Raw genomic sequence first — 15,318 nt, 5'->3', positions numbered from 1 at the left:
TTTTTTTCTCTTCTCTTTCTACTTTTCCTTGCGATTACATTGCAAAAAGCCAAAATACGTTGGCGCTAATTGAATAATTGGGCATTAACACTAAATGGCGAATATTCGTAACTGCGATATGCGAACTTCCGGACAGTGAAGACTTCACTTCCGGCCTTACGAAAGTGCCGACTTACTGTCTCGATTGTATCTTACCACTGTCTTATTGTTAGATCTATCTATTCTATCTTATCTATACTTACCGTCTATATACTTACTGTCTATCTTATAGATAGATTGTAGATAAAGACAATGCCCCAATCGAGTCGTCGTTTACATTTGGGAATTTTTTTTTTTTGTTTTTTTGGCAAGGAACGGGCACCCACGTACGGGCACGTCCTAGACACACACACCCACGTACGGGCACGTCCTAGTTATATCAAAACGTACATCTGGTCCTGCTCCTGCCCCCTCCAAACTTCTCAAGGTTGCATCAAGAAACCCTCACCAGCTCACCCTCCAAATCTGTGTGTTGCCCACCTGCATTCATTTGTTTCGTTATTCCCAAATAATCTCCCTGTAGCAGTTGTCTCATCCTCCTCACTTATTTTCTCCACCACCAAAGGTGGATGGAGGTTATGTTTTCATTTTTTCTGGTCTTTATCAATGATCTCTCCGACTCTCTGGAAAATCCTCTCTATCTCTTTGCTGATGACTCCACTCTCTGCCGCTCCATTCCTCATCCCTCAGATCGGCAGTCTGCAGCCTCCTCATTCTCTGCAGTCCTGGACAAAATCAGACTGGTCAAACAAGTGGAACATGTCTTTCAATCCTGACAAATCTCACACTCTTACTGTCTCTCCGAAAAGATCGACTGGACAACCCTCCCATCTACTTTCTCAACAATCCTCTCCAAGAAGTTCTGTCGCTCAAGCTTTTGGGTCTCACTATCTGCCATGATCTTTCTTGGGAAAACCACATTTCCAAGCTGGCCTCCAAAGCCAGTCGCCGACTGGGCATCCTCCGTCGTGCGAAGTCCTTCCTAGGCACACCTGAGCTCCTCACCACATACAAGGCTTTCATCCGCAGCTCAATGGAATACTGTTCTCTCCTATGGGCCGGTGCTCCTGCCTCACACCTAGCTCGGCTTCACGCTGTTGAAACCAAAGCTTTCAGAATCATTGGAATCTCCTGCGATGAAGCTAACTCTGAGGGCCTTTCACTCACTCACCGCAGGCAGGTTGGTGGTCTTTCTGTCTTCTACCGATTCCTCTCCGGCCTTGCTCCCCCAGCTCTCTCTGTGCTCTGTCCCCCAAATATTCCTACAGGTCGCACAAGATCTGCCAGCAACCCTCTGATGGTTAAACTGCCGAAATCTCAGCTCTCTGCTCACCTTCACTCTTTCTTTCCTCTTTTCTCCCGCCTCTGGAACAAACTCCCACACTCCCTTCAATCCCACTCCTCCCTCCAGGTCTTTAAAACAGCTGTTCACCACCATCTCTTATCTTCCCCCATCCAAAACCTTGATCTTTTCTACCCCCGCTAATTCACCCCAGATCCACCTTGTTTGAAATTCCAACTTCGTTCCTGGAAGTCCTGGCAGTGTCCATATGTTTTATACCTCTCCCACCCCCCCTTCCTATGCCCCCCCCACCCGAAGCCCTCTCCCTCCCACAGATCTCTCGATGTCTCTTGGTCCCTGCTCTCAAATGTTGTTTGTGTCCTTCCCCCTCTCTCCCCATCTTGTCTACCGCTCCCGATGTTATATGTTTTATGTGTCGGTTTGTCTTTCTGTGTGATTAATGTTAGCTCTTTCACGAGCCTCGATCTTGTATATAACAAAAAAAAAAAAAAAAAAAAAAAAAAACCCTGTCCGTGTTTGTTTGTCTGTGAACAGGATATCTCAAAGTTGTGGATGGATTTGGACAAAATTTGGTGGACAGGTTGGGGCACGTGATAAGGATGAAATGACGATTTTGGTGATCAATCGGATTCGGCTACTCGATTTTTATTTTTTTTTGTGTGATTTGTCACCATTGAGAGTTTTTCTCACTATGTACAATCACGATATCTCCAAGTTGTGGACGGCTTCAGATGAAACTTGGTGGACATGTTAGGTATGTGACCAGGAAGGATTTAATTAACTTTGGTGTATATTTGAATCCGGATCAGAATTTTAAACTGATTCTTCATCAATGAGTGATGGGGCTAAAAACGATATATAGCACGATATCTCAAAACGTTGTGGACTGATTATGACAAAATGATGCGGATGAGTTGGGTAGGCAACAAAAACAACAAGCTGATTCGATTTTGGTTCATGTCCGGATCCCGATAGGGCCTATCAGTGGGATACAAAATAAACTGTTCAGCCTGGCGGAGGTATGCTTTCTGACTGTTATTGTAATCTTTCACATGTACTGCCCATCACTACTTCACATACTCTTCTTAAACATTTTAGTTAATTGTACCAATATGGAAGGTAAACATAAAAGATATTCTGGGGAGGATATTTCATGTGGATGATCTGGTTGTGGTGATGGAGAGTGGGTGGAAGATGCAGGAAGTACTGGGGGAGTGGAAGGAGGCATTTGAAAAACATGGGCTCAAAATGAGCATGGAGAAGATGGAGGAGAAGATGGAGGTGATGTGGGTCAGGCAGCAGAGAAAACAAGCATTGAGTATTGCGCTGCAATACATGTCCCCCTACCAAAGTTCAAAGTGCCATAACTTTGTCAAAAATGATCGAATATGCAAATTTATGCACGGTTGATGCTGGTTTTCAAACTTGATCTGAGGTATGCTGAGACACATGTGTGTCACGCCTCGCCTCGTTGATAAGCCCGCAAGGTCGCTCCATGGAGCAGCCTGCACGTACTGCACTGTGTGAATTATATAATTACCAACTCACGGTCTGAGGTACTAGCGATTCAAGAGATATCCATTTTTAAAATATTTTCGTTTAATTAACGATATCTGCCAAACCATGTGAGCTATCGCAAATTCCAAAAGGACATTTTAGTAGACTGACATGCTGAACAGATCTGTGAAGTTTCCCCTCGATTGGATCAAAAATGAGGGAGGAGCTCGGTTTTAAAGGTTCATGCTTAAAAACGTCATAACTCTGAAACCATGTGACGGAAGACGTCATGCTCCGTGACTTTTTTGTTTGTCATGGGTATGCGATTCTGCCTGCAAAGTTTGGCCTCGATCTGTTCAGCCGTTGCAGAGAAAAAGGGGTTGTCGTGTTTTCACGAAAAACAATATGGCGGCCGAACCACGTGACCTGTGACGTCAGAATTACCATTAAAATATTCTACAGACCGAGTCCCCCCTACGGTGAAAATTTGATCTCAATCAGGTCTTATTATTGCAGGAAAATCTTTTTTAAAGGAAATTAAAACTTAAAATGGCACTGAGTTAAGGATCATCAGAATGATCAGAATTCCCAAAGTTCAAAGTGCCATAACTTTGTCAAAAATGATCGGAACGTCGTGAAGTTCGAACTTGATCTGTAACTTATCATGAAGAAACCATGTGCCAAGTTTGAAATCATTAGCGTTAAGCGTTTAGAAAAAAAGTCCGGAAAACTGTTCTTTGCGTGACGGAGACGGACTGACGGACGGAGTGCAAACCTATAGTCCCCTCCGGTGTACACGGGCAGGGGACTAATAAATGAATATCAGGTTAGAGGGAAAGGAGATCAGCCAGGGAAATAGGTGGGGGTGAGAACAGTGACTGGGGATGGCAAGGCAGAGGTATGGAGGAGGATTCAGGTGGTTGCGAATGTATGGAGGAGGTTTGAGGGAGTAATGGCAGATAGGATTTCAAGGATATAGAAAGAAAGGTTCTGATGTCGTGTGTAATGCTGACCTAGCTTTACGGGCTGGAAACGGTGGCACTGACAGAGAACAAAGGCTGCAGGTTTGCAAGAACTAGGATTCCAGGAGTGAAGAGGATGGATAGAATGAGAATGGATGAAGAGAGAGAGGAGAGGATTGGTGTGCAGATGAGCTTGATGGGGGTGATTGGTGAAATTCTGGCTGAAATGGGCTGAACACTTGGTGCGGATTTGGAAAGAGTAGATGGGTTGAAGGAGCAAGGTAGGAAGAAAAGTGGTAGACAGCGATTGAGAGGGGAGGAAGTGGAGAGAGTTAGCCAAGGACAGAGGGGAGTGGAGGAGTATCGTGCTCAGGGCAGGAGCTTGCTGCCATTATACCCCTTATGAAGGGAAGAAGAATAATGCTGGACTTGGGCATCGTGCAGAAAAACGATTAACTTCATTCTGATGCAGCAGTCACTTGTACGAAGGAAAGAGGAAGCCAGCACACCAGGAAGTGGAAATGCATTGTGCCAGCGCACCTTTTGGTCAGGGGCCCAGAATACTTTCAATCTGCCTTTGAAATGTGAAAAAAATTCAACTGATGCCAGCCTGGAACATATGATGTTAAGATGTACTTTGTGAGGAAGTACAGGATGAGCTGTGGTGTTTTCCTTTATCTTTGATCTTCATGGCTGTTTTTAAAGCAATTGGTTGATTTATATGAACTAGTGCACCCGCTCACTCCGGGAGGAGCAAGAAGTGTAAATCCTCTTTGGGGTATATAGATTACAGTCGATCTATGGTCGGGTCTCAAGAACATTGGGTGTGTTCATTTACCAAGATTCTTGTGAAGAGATCGCCAGGTGGTTTAAGCATTCGAGCAAGCACTCCATTCAAAACCGTTAAGGAACGGCTGGCTTGGTAAGCGCGAGTTAGCTGCTTGGCAAATGAGTGCACCCGGTCTTCCTCCCTTTCAGTTTCGTGTTAAACAGCAGGAGTGAGTTTCAAAAGCTCACTCCAAAAACGCCACAGTAGTGTGTTTACTGTTATGTTAACTGTCATGTTATTACCCCAACCATTGTGGGGTATATAGAGTACAGTAGATCTTCTCAGTTCAGTAAGAAACTTACCTCACGCATGTCGGGATTCCTCCCAATTTCTTTATTTGGTGTTATAAACAGCATTAGCGACTGTTTAAAAAGCTAATCATGCGTGTTTATGGTTTATAATATTTTTACTTCCTGTAGAGGCCGTTGCTCCCGTGTAAATGCCATGATAAGCTATTTGTAAACGTTGACTCGACGTTTGTTCAAGGAGGAAAAACCCCTTGGGGAGGTGGGATATTATTGGTATCAATACAATACAACACAACATGCATTTTAAGGCCATTTTCCCTGCTCGAGCGGAGGTTAGCCTTGCGGTCCCCATGACAATCTTCTCAATTTTGCCCTATTTTCTGCATCTCTCCTTGTTAACCCCCTTGCCTGCATTTCTTCTTCCACCATCTTTAGCCAAGTCTTTCTCGGTCTTCCCCATCCTCTACTTCCTTCTACATTCATTTCCATCACTCTTCTCAACCAGTCACTTTCATCCTTCCTCAACACATGACCAAACCATCTCAACCTGTTCCTCTTCACAGCATAAATTACAGGCTCTATTCCCATCATCTTTCACAATTCATCATTTGTCTTCCTCTCTCTCAACGATACTCCGCATTATTGGTATCAATATTGTTTTGTAATAGCATTAATATTATGTTATTATCCTTTGTTTTGTTATTAGAAGTGGCCTTGGAAAACGCCACGATAAAGCTAATTTAACATTGATATACACCTCAACATGCAACCCCATTGACAGGAATGGCAGGGAAAAGCCGCTCGGGGGAGAAAACCCCCTTGGGGAGTGGTGTAAATGAATGCGCTACATACAACCTTAATTGTGTAACCCTTAGTCATTCGGTCAAGTTTGGTTGAGATTGAAAAAGTAACAATTTAATGTATCGCGGTCAAAAAAATCATTAGACAGACAGACGTCAAATTGCGTATTTTAGTACGATTGATGTGCTGTAGAAAGGTTTGTTGTTTCACTTTGTCGGTTTCAAAGCAAAATAAATTGGATAACACGCAATTTCCAAGCCGTTTGCTGCATGTTTTCCAAATTATTGAGCCAAATTTTTTTCTACCCATAAGATTTCCAGCTGTTTATAAAAAAAGAATGTTTGTGCACATCTCCTTGAAACATGTCCTTGAAAAAAATAATGCAATGTTATTTAAAAAATTTGTTAATTGAAATTTGCCCGAAGCAAGGGTGAAACCTACTCAAGGTTTTTGGGTTGTATACGTTGCAACTGCAATGGGTAATCGGCACTCCACACCGACTCCCACTGGCCGATGCAGATTACCGAAAAACTGTACAACTTCAGTTGCTAAATTTCATTTCCATCCTGTTCTGCACTTTCACCGAGGGCCAAAGGTGCAATAAGTGCACTTTGTGTGACCCTTCATTTGTGTTTCCCTAGGAATGACAAACCAGCAGGTGCTGCGAGAGATCGAGCGCGGGTACCGCATGGCCCGACCCCCAGAATGCCCCGAAAATCTTTATGCGATTGCGTGCAAGTGCTGGGACGCCGATGAACTGGCCAGGCCCACGTTTGAAACGTTGCAGTGGCAACTTGATGACTTTTTCACGGACAACTCCAATTATGCCAACACTAACATTTTGTGATACCTTGGGTCATGATGAAGTAAGCCGCGGGGTATTTTAATGACGTGTTAGTTGTCCCGTACACAAGCCCTTTCTGCCTTCTTTTCCTTGGCTGTCTTTCTGAAGTACATGCACTACAGCGGACATGAGGAAATCCTGAGATCCAGCTCTATTTCCAATCATTAAAGGGTGAAGTTTTAACAATTACATCCACTGCTCGTTCCACCCCTGATACTGTTCAGACCGCACTGAATCTGAATCTATGCTCATAACGGTCGTTCGATGATAAATCGTGCAATGATTGTAATTGCTGTGATGCTGGTGAATCTACAGGTAATTGCACAACCAACACACTACTGTAATAAGTTATAGTGCCTTTCTCCAGAAATTTTATGTATAAAATTATTTTGTTACCAAATTGTGTGCCAATTCAATTTTATTAAATACTTTAAAAGAACACTGAAGTTTAATGTGCAGAGAGAGCGTATAAACGTACACTGAACGGAGGGCGGAAGGTGAGATATTGTATATGGAAATGCTGAATTGAGCAAAATAAAACTTTGGTGAAAATGCAAACTATTTGTCCATTTTATTGACAAACGGTCAATGTAATTTATCTCAACTTGCCAAATGTCTGTATTAAGAATACACAAGATAACAAAAGATCCACACCATAACCAAAAGAATTAAGTGAGGACAAGTTGCCAAGATGACGATTCCATAAAAAAATTGGAGAAATACTTCTCCAAATTGCAGGGTAGGTAATATTTGCCTTTTGGGTCGAAGACAGGGGTGTTTGGGGGTGGATAGGGTTAAAAACAGCTTGGGCAGAGTTCTCATATGTACAGGCAGACGTCAGCCGACCTCTCACCTCAAGCACTTCCCTTTTGCTCTTCGGTTTTAACCCTGCAACAGGTTCAATGATGTTACAAGTGCCTTTGTTAAATAAAATACACTTGAAATTACACCAAGAAAATGCTATTTTTAACTAGATGGTATTCATAGAATACTTACTCTGCACAGTCTTGAGAAGGACTTGGTGCGAGACAACAATTCTGCTTTCAGGGTCCCACCCCCCCTCCCCCCCCCCCCCCCCCACACTTCGATCCAATATGGCTGCCAGACCAGTGACTGATATCACTTTTAACAAACTATATTTTCCATGGGCAGTTGATAAATTAGTTAAAGTTTTGCATTGATCAGCTAAGCAGTTTCAGAGACGATTTTCAAAGATTTTTTGCTCAGATCCAGTTTGGCTGCCCAAACACCTAACCTACGACATCATCAATTTAGACTGGCTCCAATTGGGCAGGTGTGAAGTTTTGTGTTCATCTGATATGGTTTGTTTTTCTATCCAAAATGGCTGCCAAAACACATGACTGTCGTTTGCACACTATATGCAGCAATCAAAACAACAACAACAGGCATTTTAAGGCCATTTTCCCTGCTAGAGTGGCGGTTAGCCTTGCGGTCCCCATGACAATCTTCTCCATTTTGCCCTATTTTCTGCATCTCCCCTTGTTAACCCCCTTGCCCGCATTTCTTCTTCGACCATCTTTCGCCAAGTCTTTCTCGGTCTTCCCCGTCCTCCACTTCCTTCTACATTCATTTCCATCACTCTTCTCAACCAGTCACTTTCATCCTTCCTCAACACATGACCAAACCATCTCAAACCGTTTCTCTTCACAGCATCCATCACAGGCTCTATTCCCATCATCTTTCGCAATTCATAATTTGTCTTCCTCTCTCTCAACAATACTCCGCACATCCACCGAACCATTCGCATTTCCACCCTTCGTTGCTGTTCTACGTTCATTACCCATGTCTCGCTCCCATAAATCATAACACTTCTCACACATGCAGCATACACCTTTCCCTTCAGCTTCAACGACACTCCCCTCCTCGTCAGCACGCCACTCAGTTCCCGAAACTTCTTCCATGCACATCTCACTCTAGCAACCGTTGCCGAGTCTGATCCACCCTCTCCATTCAGCATGTCTCTAAGGTAACAAAATATTTTCACACCTTCCAGCTTCACGCCGTCTCCAAGTCTTCAGACTTCACGCCTCTGTGCACACCTTACATTTGAATGTAGCTGCCACACTGGTTAATGACCCTCTCAAACCACTACATTTTTGATGAACCCACTCAGCGCACATTGTACATTGAATGGAATTCACTCCGACACCCTTCCTGCACACAGCACACGGCCACTTCCCAGTTTTTTCCACCTCACCACATGCTTTACCACTTGCCATCACCTTTGTTTTTCCGATATTCACCTTCAGACCTTTTGTCTCCATACACTCCTTCCACTTGTTCATCTTGTCCTTCAGTCCATCCATACTTTCTGCAATCAACACCAGATCATCTGCATACAACAACTCCCACGGTAAACCCTCCTTTACGTTCTGAGCCAGCACCTCCATCACAGCTACAAATAGTAGTGGACTTAGTACCGACCCCTGATGCACTCCCACCTTCACCTCAAACTCACCACTGTTCCCGTCCTTCGTCCTTACAGCTGTGCGCGCTCTTTTGTACATTGCCATCACTACTCTGATCAACCATTCCTCCACTCCTAACTTCCTCAATGCCCATGTCACTACTTCACGTGGAACCCTATCGAATGCTTTCTCCAGATCAACAAACCCAAGAAACAACTTCTTCCTCTTCTACATGTACTTCTCCTGCAACTGCCTAACAACAAAAAGCACGTCTGTCGTTCCTCTTCCTGGCATAAATCCAAACTGCATTTCGTCAATCTTCACTTTCTTCCTTATCCTCCTCTCCAACACCCTTTCCAATACCTTCATTCCATGCTCCAATAACTTTATCGCTCGATACGAGCCACAGTCCAGAGGGTTACCTTTCCCCTTGTATAGAGGGACGAGGGTACTCAGTTCCCAATCCACTGGAATGCGGCCTTCTTTCACCACCAGATTGCAGATCTCTGTCATTCTCTTCACACCCCAATTTCCCGCTGCCTTCAACATATCTCCTACAACTCCCGTCGGCCCTCCCGCTTTTCTACTCTTCATTGCTTAAATGAGGAGCGATAAAAGCAATGAGGAGTAGAAAAGTGGGAGGGCCGACGGGAGTTGTGGGAGATATGTTGAAGGCAGCAGGAAGTTGGGGTGTGAAGAGAATGACAGAGATCTGCAATCTGGTGGTGAAAGAATGCCGCATTCCAGTGGATTGGGAACTGAGTACCCTCGTCCCTCTATACAAGGGGAAAGGTGACCCTCTGGAGTGTGGCTCGTATCGAGCGATAAAGTTATTGGAGCATGGAATGAAGGTATTGGAAAGGGTGTTGGAGAGGAGGATAAGGAAGAAAGTGAAGACTGAGGAAATGCAGTTTGGATTTATGCCAGGAAGAGGAATGACAGACGTGCTTTTTGTTGTTAGGCAGTTGCAGGAGAAGTACATGTAGAAGAGGAAGAAGTTGTTTCTTGGGTTTGTTGATCTGGAGAAAGCATTCGATAGGGTTCCACGTGAAGTAGTGACATGGGCATTGAGGAAGTTAGGAGTGGAGGAATGGTTGATCAGAGTAGTGATGGCAATGTACAAAAGAGCGCGCACAGCTGTAAGGACGAAGGACGGGAACAGTGGTGAGTTTGAGGTGAAGGTGGGAGTGCATCAGGGGTCGGTACTAAGTCCACTACTATTTGTAGCTGTGATGGAGGTGCTGGCTTGGAACGTAAAGGAGGGTTTACCGTGGGGGTTGTTGTCTGCAGATGATCTGGTGTTGATTACGGAAAGTATGGATGGACTGAAGGAGAAGACGAACAAGTGGAAGAAATGTATGGAGACAAAAGGTCTGAATGTGAATATCGGAAAGACGAAGGTAATGGCAAGTGGTAAAGCATGTGGTGAGGTGGAACTAACTGGGAAGTGGCCGTGTGCTGTGTGCAGGAAGGGTGTCGGAGTGAACTCCATTCAAGGTACAATGTGCGCTGAGTGGGTTCATCAAAAATGTAGTGGTCTGAGAGGGTCATTGACCAATGTGGCAGCTACATTCAAGTGTAAGGTGTGCACAGAGGGAGCTGCAGATGGAGGAAATGTTGAGTTGGATCTTGGAGACGGCGTGAAGCTGGAAGGTGTGAAAACATTTTGCTACATCGGTGACATGCTAAATGGTTAAGGTGGATCAGACTCGGCAATGGTTGCTCGAGTGAGATGTGCATGGAAGAAGTTGCGGGAACTGAGTGGTGTGCTGACGAGGAGGGGAGTGTCGTTGAAGCTGAAGGGAAAGGTGTATGCTGCATGTGTGAGAAGTGTTATGATTTATGGGAGCGAGACATGGGTAATGAACATAGAGCAGCAATGAAGGTTAGAAAGGGTGGAAATGCGAATGGTTCGGTGGATGTGTGGAGTATCGTTGAGAGAGAGAGGAAGACAAATGATGAATTGCAAAAGATGATGGGAATGGAGCCTGTGATGGATGCTGTGAGGAGAAACAGGTTGAGATGGTTTGCTCATGTGTTGAGGAAGGATGAAAGTGACTGGTTGAGAAGAGTTATGGAAATGAATGTAGACGGAAGTCGAGGACGGGGAAGACCGAGAAAGACTTGGCTGAAGATGGTGGAAGAAGAAATGTGGGCAAGGGGGTTAACAAGGGGAGATGCAAAAAATAGGGCAAAATGGAGAACATTGTCATGGGGACCGCAAGGCTAACCCCCACTCTAGCAGGGAAAATGGCCTTAAAATGCATGTTGTTGTTGTCACATGTACATTGACCAGTCTTTACCATAAAGGCCTGTAACTCTTTCAAAGTTTCCATTAGCTTCTTGGTGGCCTCTGATCAGTCTCCTCCTTGCTTGGTCATCCAGTTTGGAAGGACAGCCTGATCTAGGCGGGGTCTTGGTGGTACCATATGCCTTACACTTCTTAATGATTGTCTTGACTGTGCTCCAAGGGATATTCAAGGCCTTTGAAATATTTTTATACCCAACCCCTTATCTGTGCCTTTCCCAAACTTTATCCTGGAGGTCTTTTGAAAGTTCCTTGGTGCTCATGGTTGAGTCTTTGCTGTGAAATGCACTACCCAGCAGAGGAAACCGACAGGAACAGCTGATTTTATTCTGAAATAATCAGAATCATAACAATTTAACACAGGTTAAGAGGCCAATTAACTTTGTGTGAGATTTTGAAGGTGATTGGTTGCACCTGAGCGAATTTACAATTGCTATTATAAGGGGGGTAGACACTTTTCCAACCAAGATATTCTAGTTTTGTATATTTAATTAATGTTCTGCAATTTGTAGAATTTGTTTTTCACCTGGAACTTGTGGGTTACAATGTGTATATAAAGGTGGAAAAGGTCTGATTTAATGCATTTTGATTCCAGGCTACAAGGTGACAAAAGGTGACAATTTTGAATGGGGGTGTAGACTTTCTATTAGCACTATGTGTATGTGCGGACGCATTCGATCGCTTAACCCCACTTTTCGCTTAGTGAGAGCAGGGTAATGAAGAAATTGCTGCATTTTCAATCAAAATGCCAACTGGAAGAATACAGAGACCAAGCTTACCCCTTTTGGTCCGTCTTCTCAGGGCTTGGTTCATTGCTTTGCTCTTCTTCCTTCGTTTCCACTACAGATAAACGGCAAGATTGAAAATGTTCAACGGAAGGGATTTGAGTTGCAAACTAACTTGAAACTAGTCAAATTGGTGGGCTACCACCATAAAATCTACACATCTATTTACAGTCGAAACACGTCACATTCTCACTGCACAACACATGGCAACGCAACACCAACGATGTAAAATATAAAATTATTTGAAAATTGTGTCAATGGATATTCCTTCACCTGTGTTAGATGTCAACCCACTGTTACGCTTGATCTCAAAAGATCATGAAAAACCAGAACGTTCGGTAAAGCGCATACCTCTGCTAGGCTGAACAGTTTACTTTTGGTGTCCCACTGATAGGCCAATTGTGGATCCAAAAACCAAAATCGAATTGGCTTGTTCTCGTCTTTTTATATATATTTTTTTGTTGTATTCAAGACCGGGGCTCGTGTAAGAGCTAACAATCACAAAAACACAAACCGACACATAAAACATATGATGAAGGAAGCGGGGGACAACATGGGGAGAGAGAGGGAAGCACACAAGTACAACATTTGAGAGCAGGGACATCAGGAGATCTGTGGGAGGGAGAGGGCTTAGGGGGAGGAGGCATGGGAAGGGGGGAAGGGGGGGGGGGGGGTATGAAACACATGGACACTGCTCGGGCTTCTAGAAAAGAAGTCAGTATTTCAAAAAAGTGGATCTGGGGTGAATTAACGGGGGTAGAAAAGATCCAGGGTTTGGATGGGGGAAAATAAGAGATAGTGGTGAACAGCTGTTTTAAAGACCTGGAGGGAGGAGTGGGATTGAAGAGAGTGAGGGAGTTTGTTCCAGAGGTGGGAGAAAAGAGGAATGAAAGAGTGCAGGTGAATAGAGAGTCTTGATTTTGGCAGTTTAACCATAAGAGGGTTGCAGGCAGATCTTGTGCGACCTGTAGGAATATTTGGGGGACAGAGTACCAACAGAGCTGGGGAAGCTAGGCCGGAGAGGAGTCCGTTGAAGACAAAGACCACCAACCTGCCTGGGGTGAGTGAGTGAAAGGCGGGAGATTCCAATAATTCTGAAAGCTTTGGTTTCAACAGCGTGAGGCAGAGCTTGGTGTGAGGCAGGAGAACCAGCCCAGAGGGGAGAGCTGTATTCTATTGAGCTGCGGATGAAAGCTTTGTTGGTGGTGAGAAGCTCAGTTGTGCCAAGGAAGGACTTCGCACGACGGAGGATGCCCAGTCGGCGACTGGCTTGGGAGGCCAGCTTGGAAATGTGGTTTTCCCAGGAAAGATCATGTCAGATAGTGAGACCGAAAAGCTTGAGTGACAGTGTCGGGGATTTCATCAAATCCCTATCCTGACGGGGGCAGCAGTGTTCCAGGCTGAAAGACACTGACCCATTTCCCTGGTGGCTGGTTGTCTGGCTTTGAGAAACTGTTGACGATATCCCATGTTTGGCCTTGGCAAAGCATTCTTTGAATGAGGCTCTGTCAACTCTGTACAGTTTCTCTTTCGGGTGGCAGTTTGCGTCTTTAGGAATGGATGAACACGGGACGTTGTTTTGAGTTCTTTGATCTTTGAGGGAAGTATATTAAGCAGATTACGGGTTGTGGCTCGCTGAGATGTTGGGGGCCGGCTGTGGAGGACCATAATGCCACTGTGATGTTACAAGTGGTGTTACTGGCCTATACGCCATGCCAACTTCTCCCATGCATGTATTCTTATCTATATAATAATAGCGTAAGGACTCGACTTTGTTATCCCTTTTACGCCGCACCCAGTGACCCGATGCCCACGGCACTAATGGATTTACGATCTACGAACCGCACTCTTTGTTTATCACGTACAGCCATACTCGAAAAATCTGAATTAGCTGACGTTGGGGCCCAAAAGCATCCGATTAACTGCCGATACGACGCCATCTTACGATGCCATCGTATTGGCCCCTGCTGGGTGAAGGCGAAGCAAGCCATCCGCTGATTGGACAGGCGAAGGCGAAAGCAAGCCGTCCACTAAGTGGACAATCCAGAGGATGCATTTGTGCCGGTGTCGGCGATCGTTGTTCATATACGCACTCTTCATTCTCATCTTTCTTCCTAACTCTTACTCGGACAAGCAAATCCCCTATGCCATCCATAATGGTACACTCTATCCATACACCACATCCTCCCTTCCATGGATGTTCCACGGGTTTCGGCTAGTCTATAATAAATCTCTTATACACTGTCCGAGTTTGACAAGGTGCTTATTAAACCCACGACAAAGATGGTGACAAGGATGGGATTCACCCGGAGGGGGGAGAGGGGGTGTCGTTGCTCAGTGGTGGCAAGGTTTCTGGGCGCCCTATAAAGAAGTGAGAACTTTCTCGGTAAAATGGTGACTTGCCGCCATTGAGTAAAGGATTCTGTCTTTGCTTGATCTCTGGCGCGGATCCGAATGAAAGGTAAAGGGAACGGACACGGCGCTGAGATTTGTTAAAGACAAGGGGGTAAGAGTCAAGTGGCTTGGGGCCCCGAGCACTTGTGAGAGGTTCCAGGAGGCTTAGTTAACAGCCTGGACACTCGAACGCGCTGCGAGTGTTTCAAAGACGCAGGCTTCAAAGACGGTCTGTACACTTGCACACGTGGAGGTCCGGCGGGAGTGTTGTGCTCGGACACGCTGCGAGTGTTTCAAAGAGGCAGGCTTTAAAAACAGTCTGTACACTCGCATACGCACCCGGGACACCCTGCTGAGAGGCCAGAGAGAGTACTCTGCCTTGAGGACCTGGACGACGGCAACACTCTACGGGTGTTGCCGTGCACCCGTCAGTGGTGGAAGCCGGATAAGGGGTGCCCCCTTTAACCTTGCGGAGTAAGGTTAAATAATGGGTTGTGGAGTAAGGGAAATAATACCACCAAGATGGGCATTGGAGAAGGAATATCTGGTGAAAGGAGAAGAAAGTGATCACCAAATCTAAGGTACACTGGGAGCCATTCGGCTAGTGGGTTGAGGAATTTCTCCGTCGAGAGGATCGATCTGTAAAGGCCAGTTTGAGGGGAAGCCTTCAAAATGTGCAGGATACCATAAGAGAAGTGTAAAAGATGCTGCCGGCAGCACGATAGGTCGTTATAACAGGGGATTCAGTCGGATCTTGCACTCAAATTAAACGTGAGGTAGGTTTTGGATATTTTGGAAACATGATGTTCAGGAGAATTCTGGTCCCCAGGCCATGGGACTAAAAATGTCCAAAAATGAGGATGGGACCAAACACGTCAT

The 15,318-nt window shown here is 45.1% G+C and overlaps 2 protein-coding genes across 3 annotated transcripts in view; one reads left to right on the top strand and one right to left on the bottom strand.

Annotated features, from left to right (window-relative positions):
• LOC137436908 (tyrosine-protein kinase Src42A-like) overlaps positions 1-7,081 on the top strand; it is a 34,193-nt gene extending 27,112 nt beyond the window's left edge. Inside the window, exon 8 of the mRNA XM_068131126.2 lies at positions 6,321-7,081. Coding sequence (XP_067987227.1) covers positions 6,321-6,526 — 206 coding nt within the window. The 3' untranslated portion in view covers positions 6,527-7,081. The remainder of the gene's footprint in view (positions 1-6,320) is intronic.
• LOC137436909 (putative histone deacetylase 1-B) overlaps positions 7,080-15,318 on the bottom strand; it is an 87,168-nt gene continuing 78,929 nt past the window's right edge. For both annotated transcript variants that reach the window (XR_013621572.1, XM_068131127.2), the window contains exons 13-14: positions 12,040-12,100; positions 7,080-7,411 (exon numbers count right to left, since the gene is read on the bottom strand). Coding sequence is in view for 1 of the 2 variants with exons in the window: in XM_068131127.2 (XP_067987228.1) it covers positions 7,378-7,411; positions 12,040-12,100 (95 nt within the window). In the remaining variant the exon portion in view is untranslated. The remainder of the gene's footprint in view (positions 7,412-12,039; positions 12,101-15,318) is intronic.

The sequence above is a fragment of the Myxine glutinosa genome, unplaced genomic scaffold (genome assembly GCF_964187855.1).
Source record: "Myxine glutinosa unplaced genomic scaffold, kmMyxGlut1.1 SCAFFOLD_669, whole genome shotgun sequence".
NCBI lineage: Eukaryota > Metazoa > Chordata > Myxini > Myxiniformes > Myxinidae > Myxine > Myxine glutinosa.
This window is presented reverse-complemented; position numbering and strand designations above follow the sequence as displayed.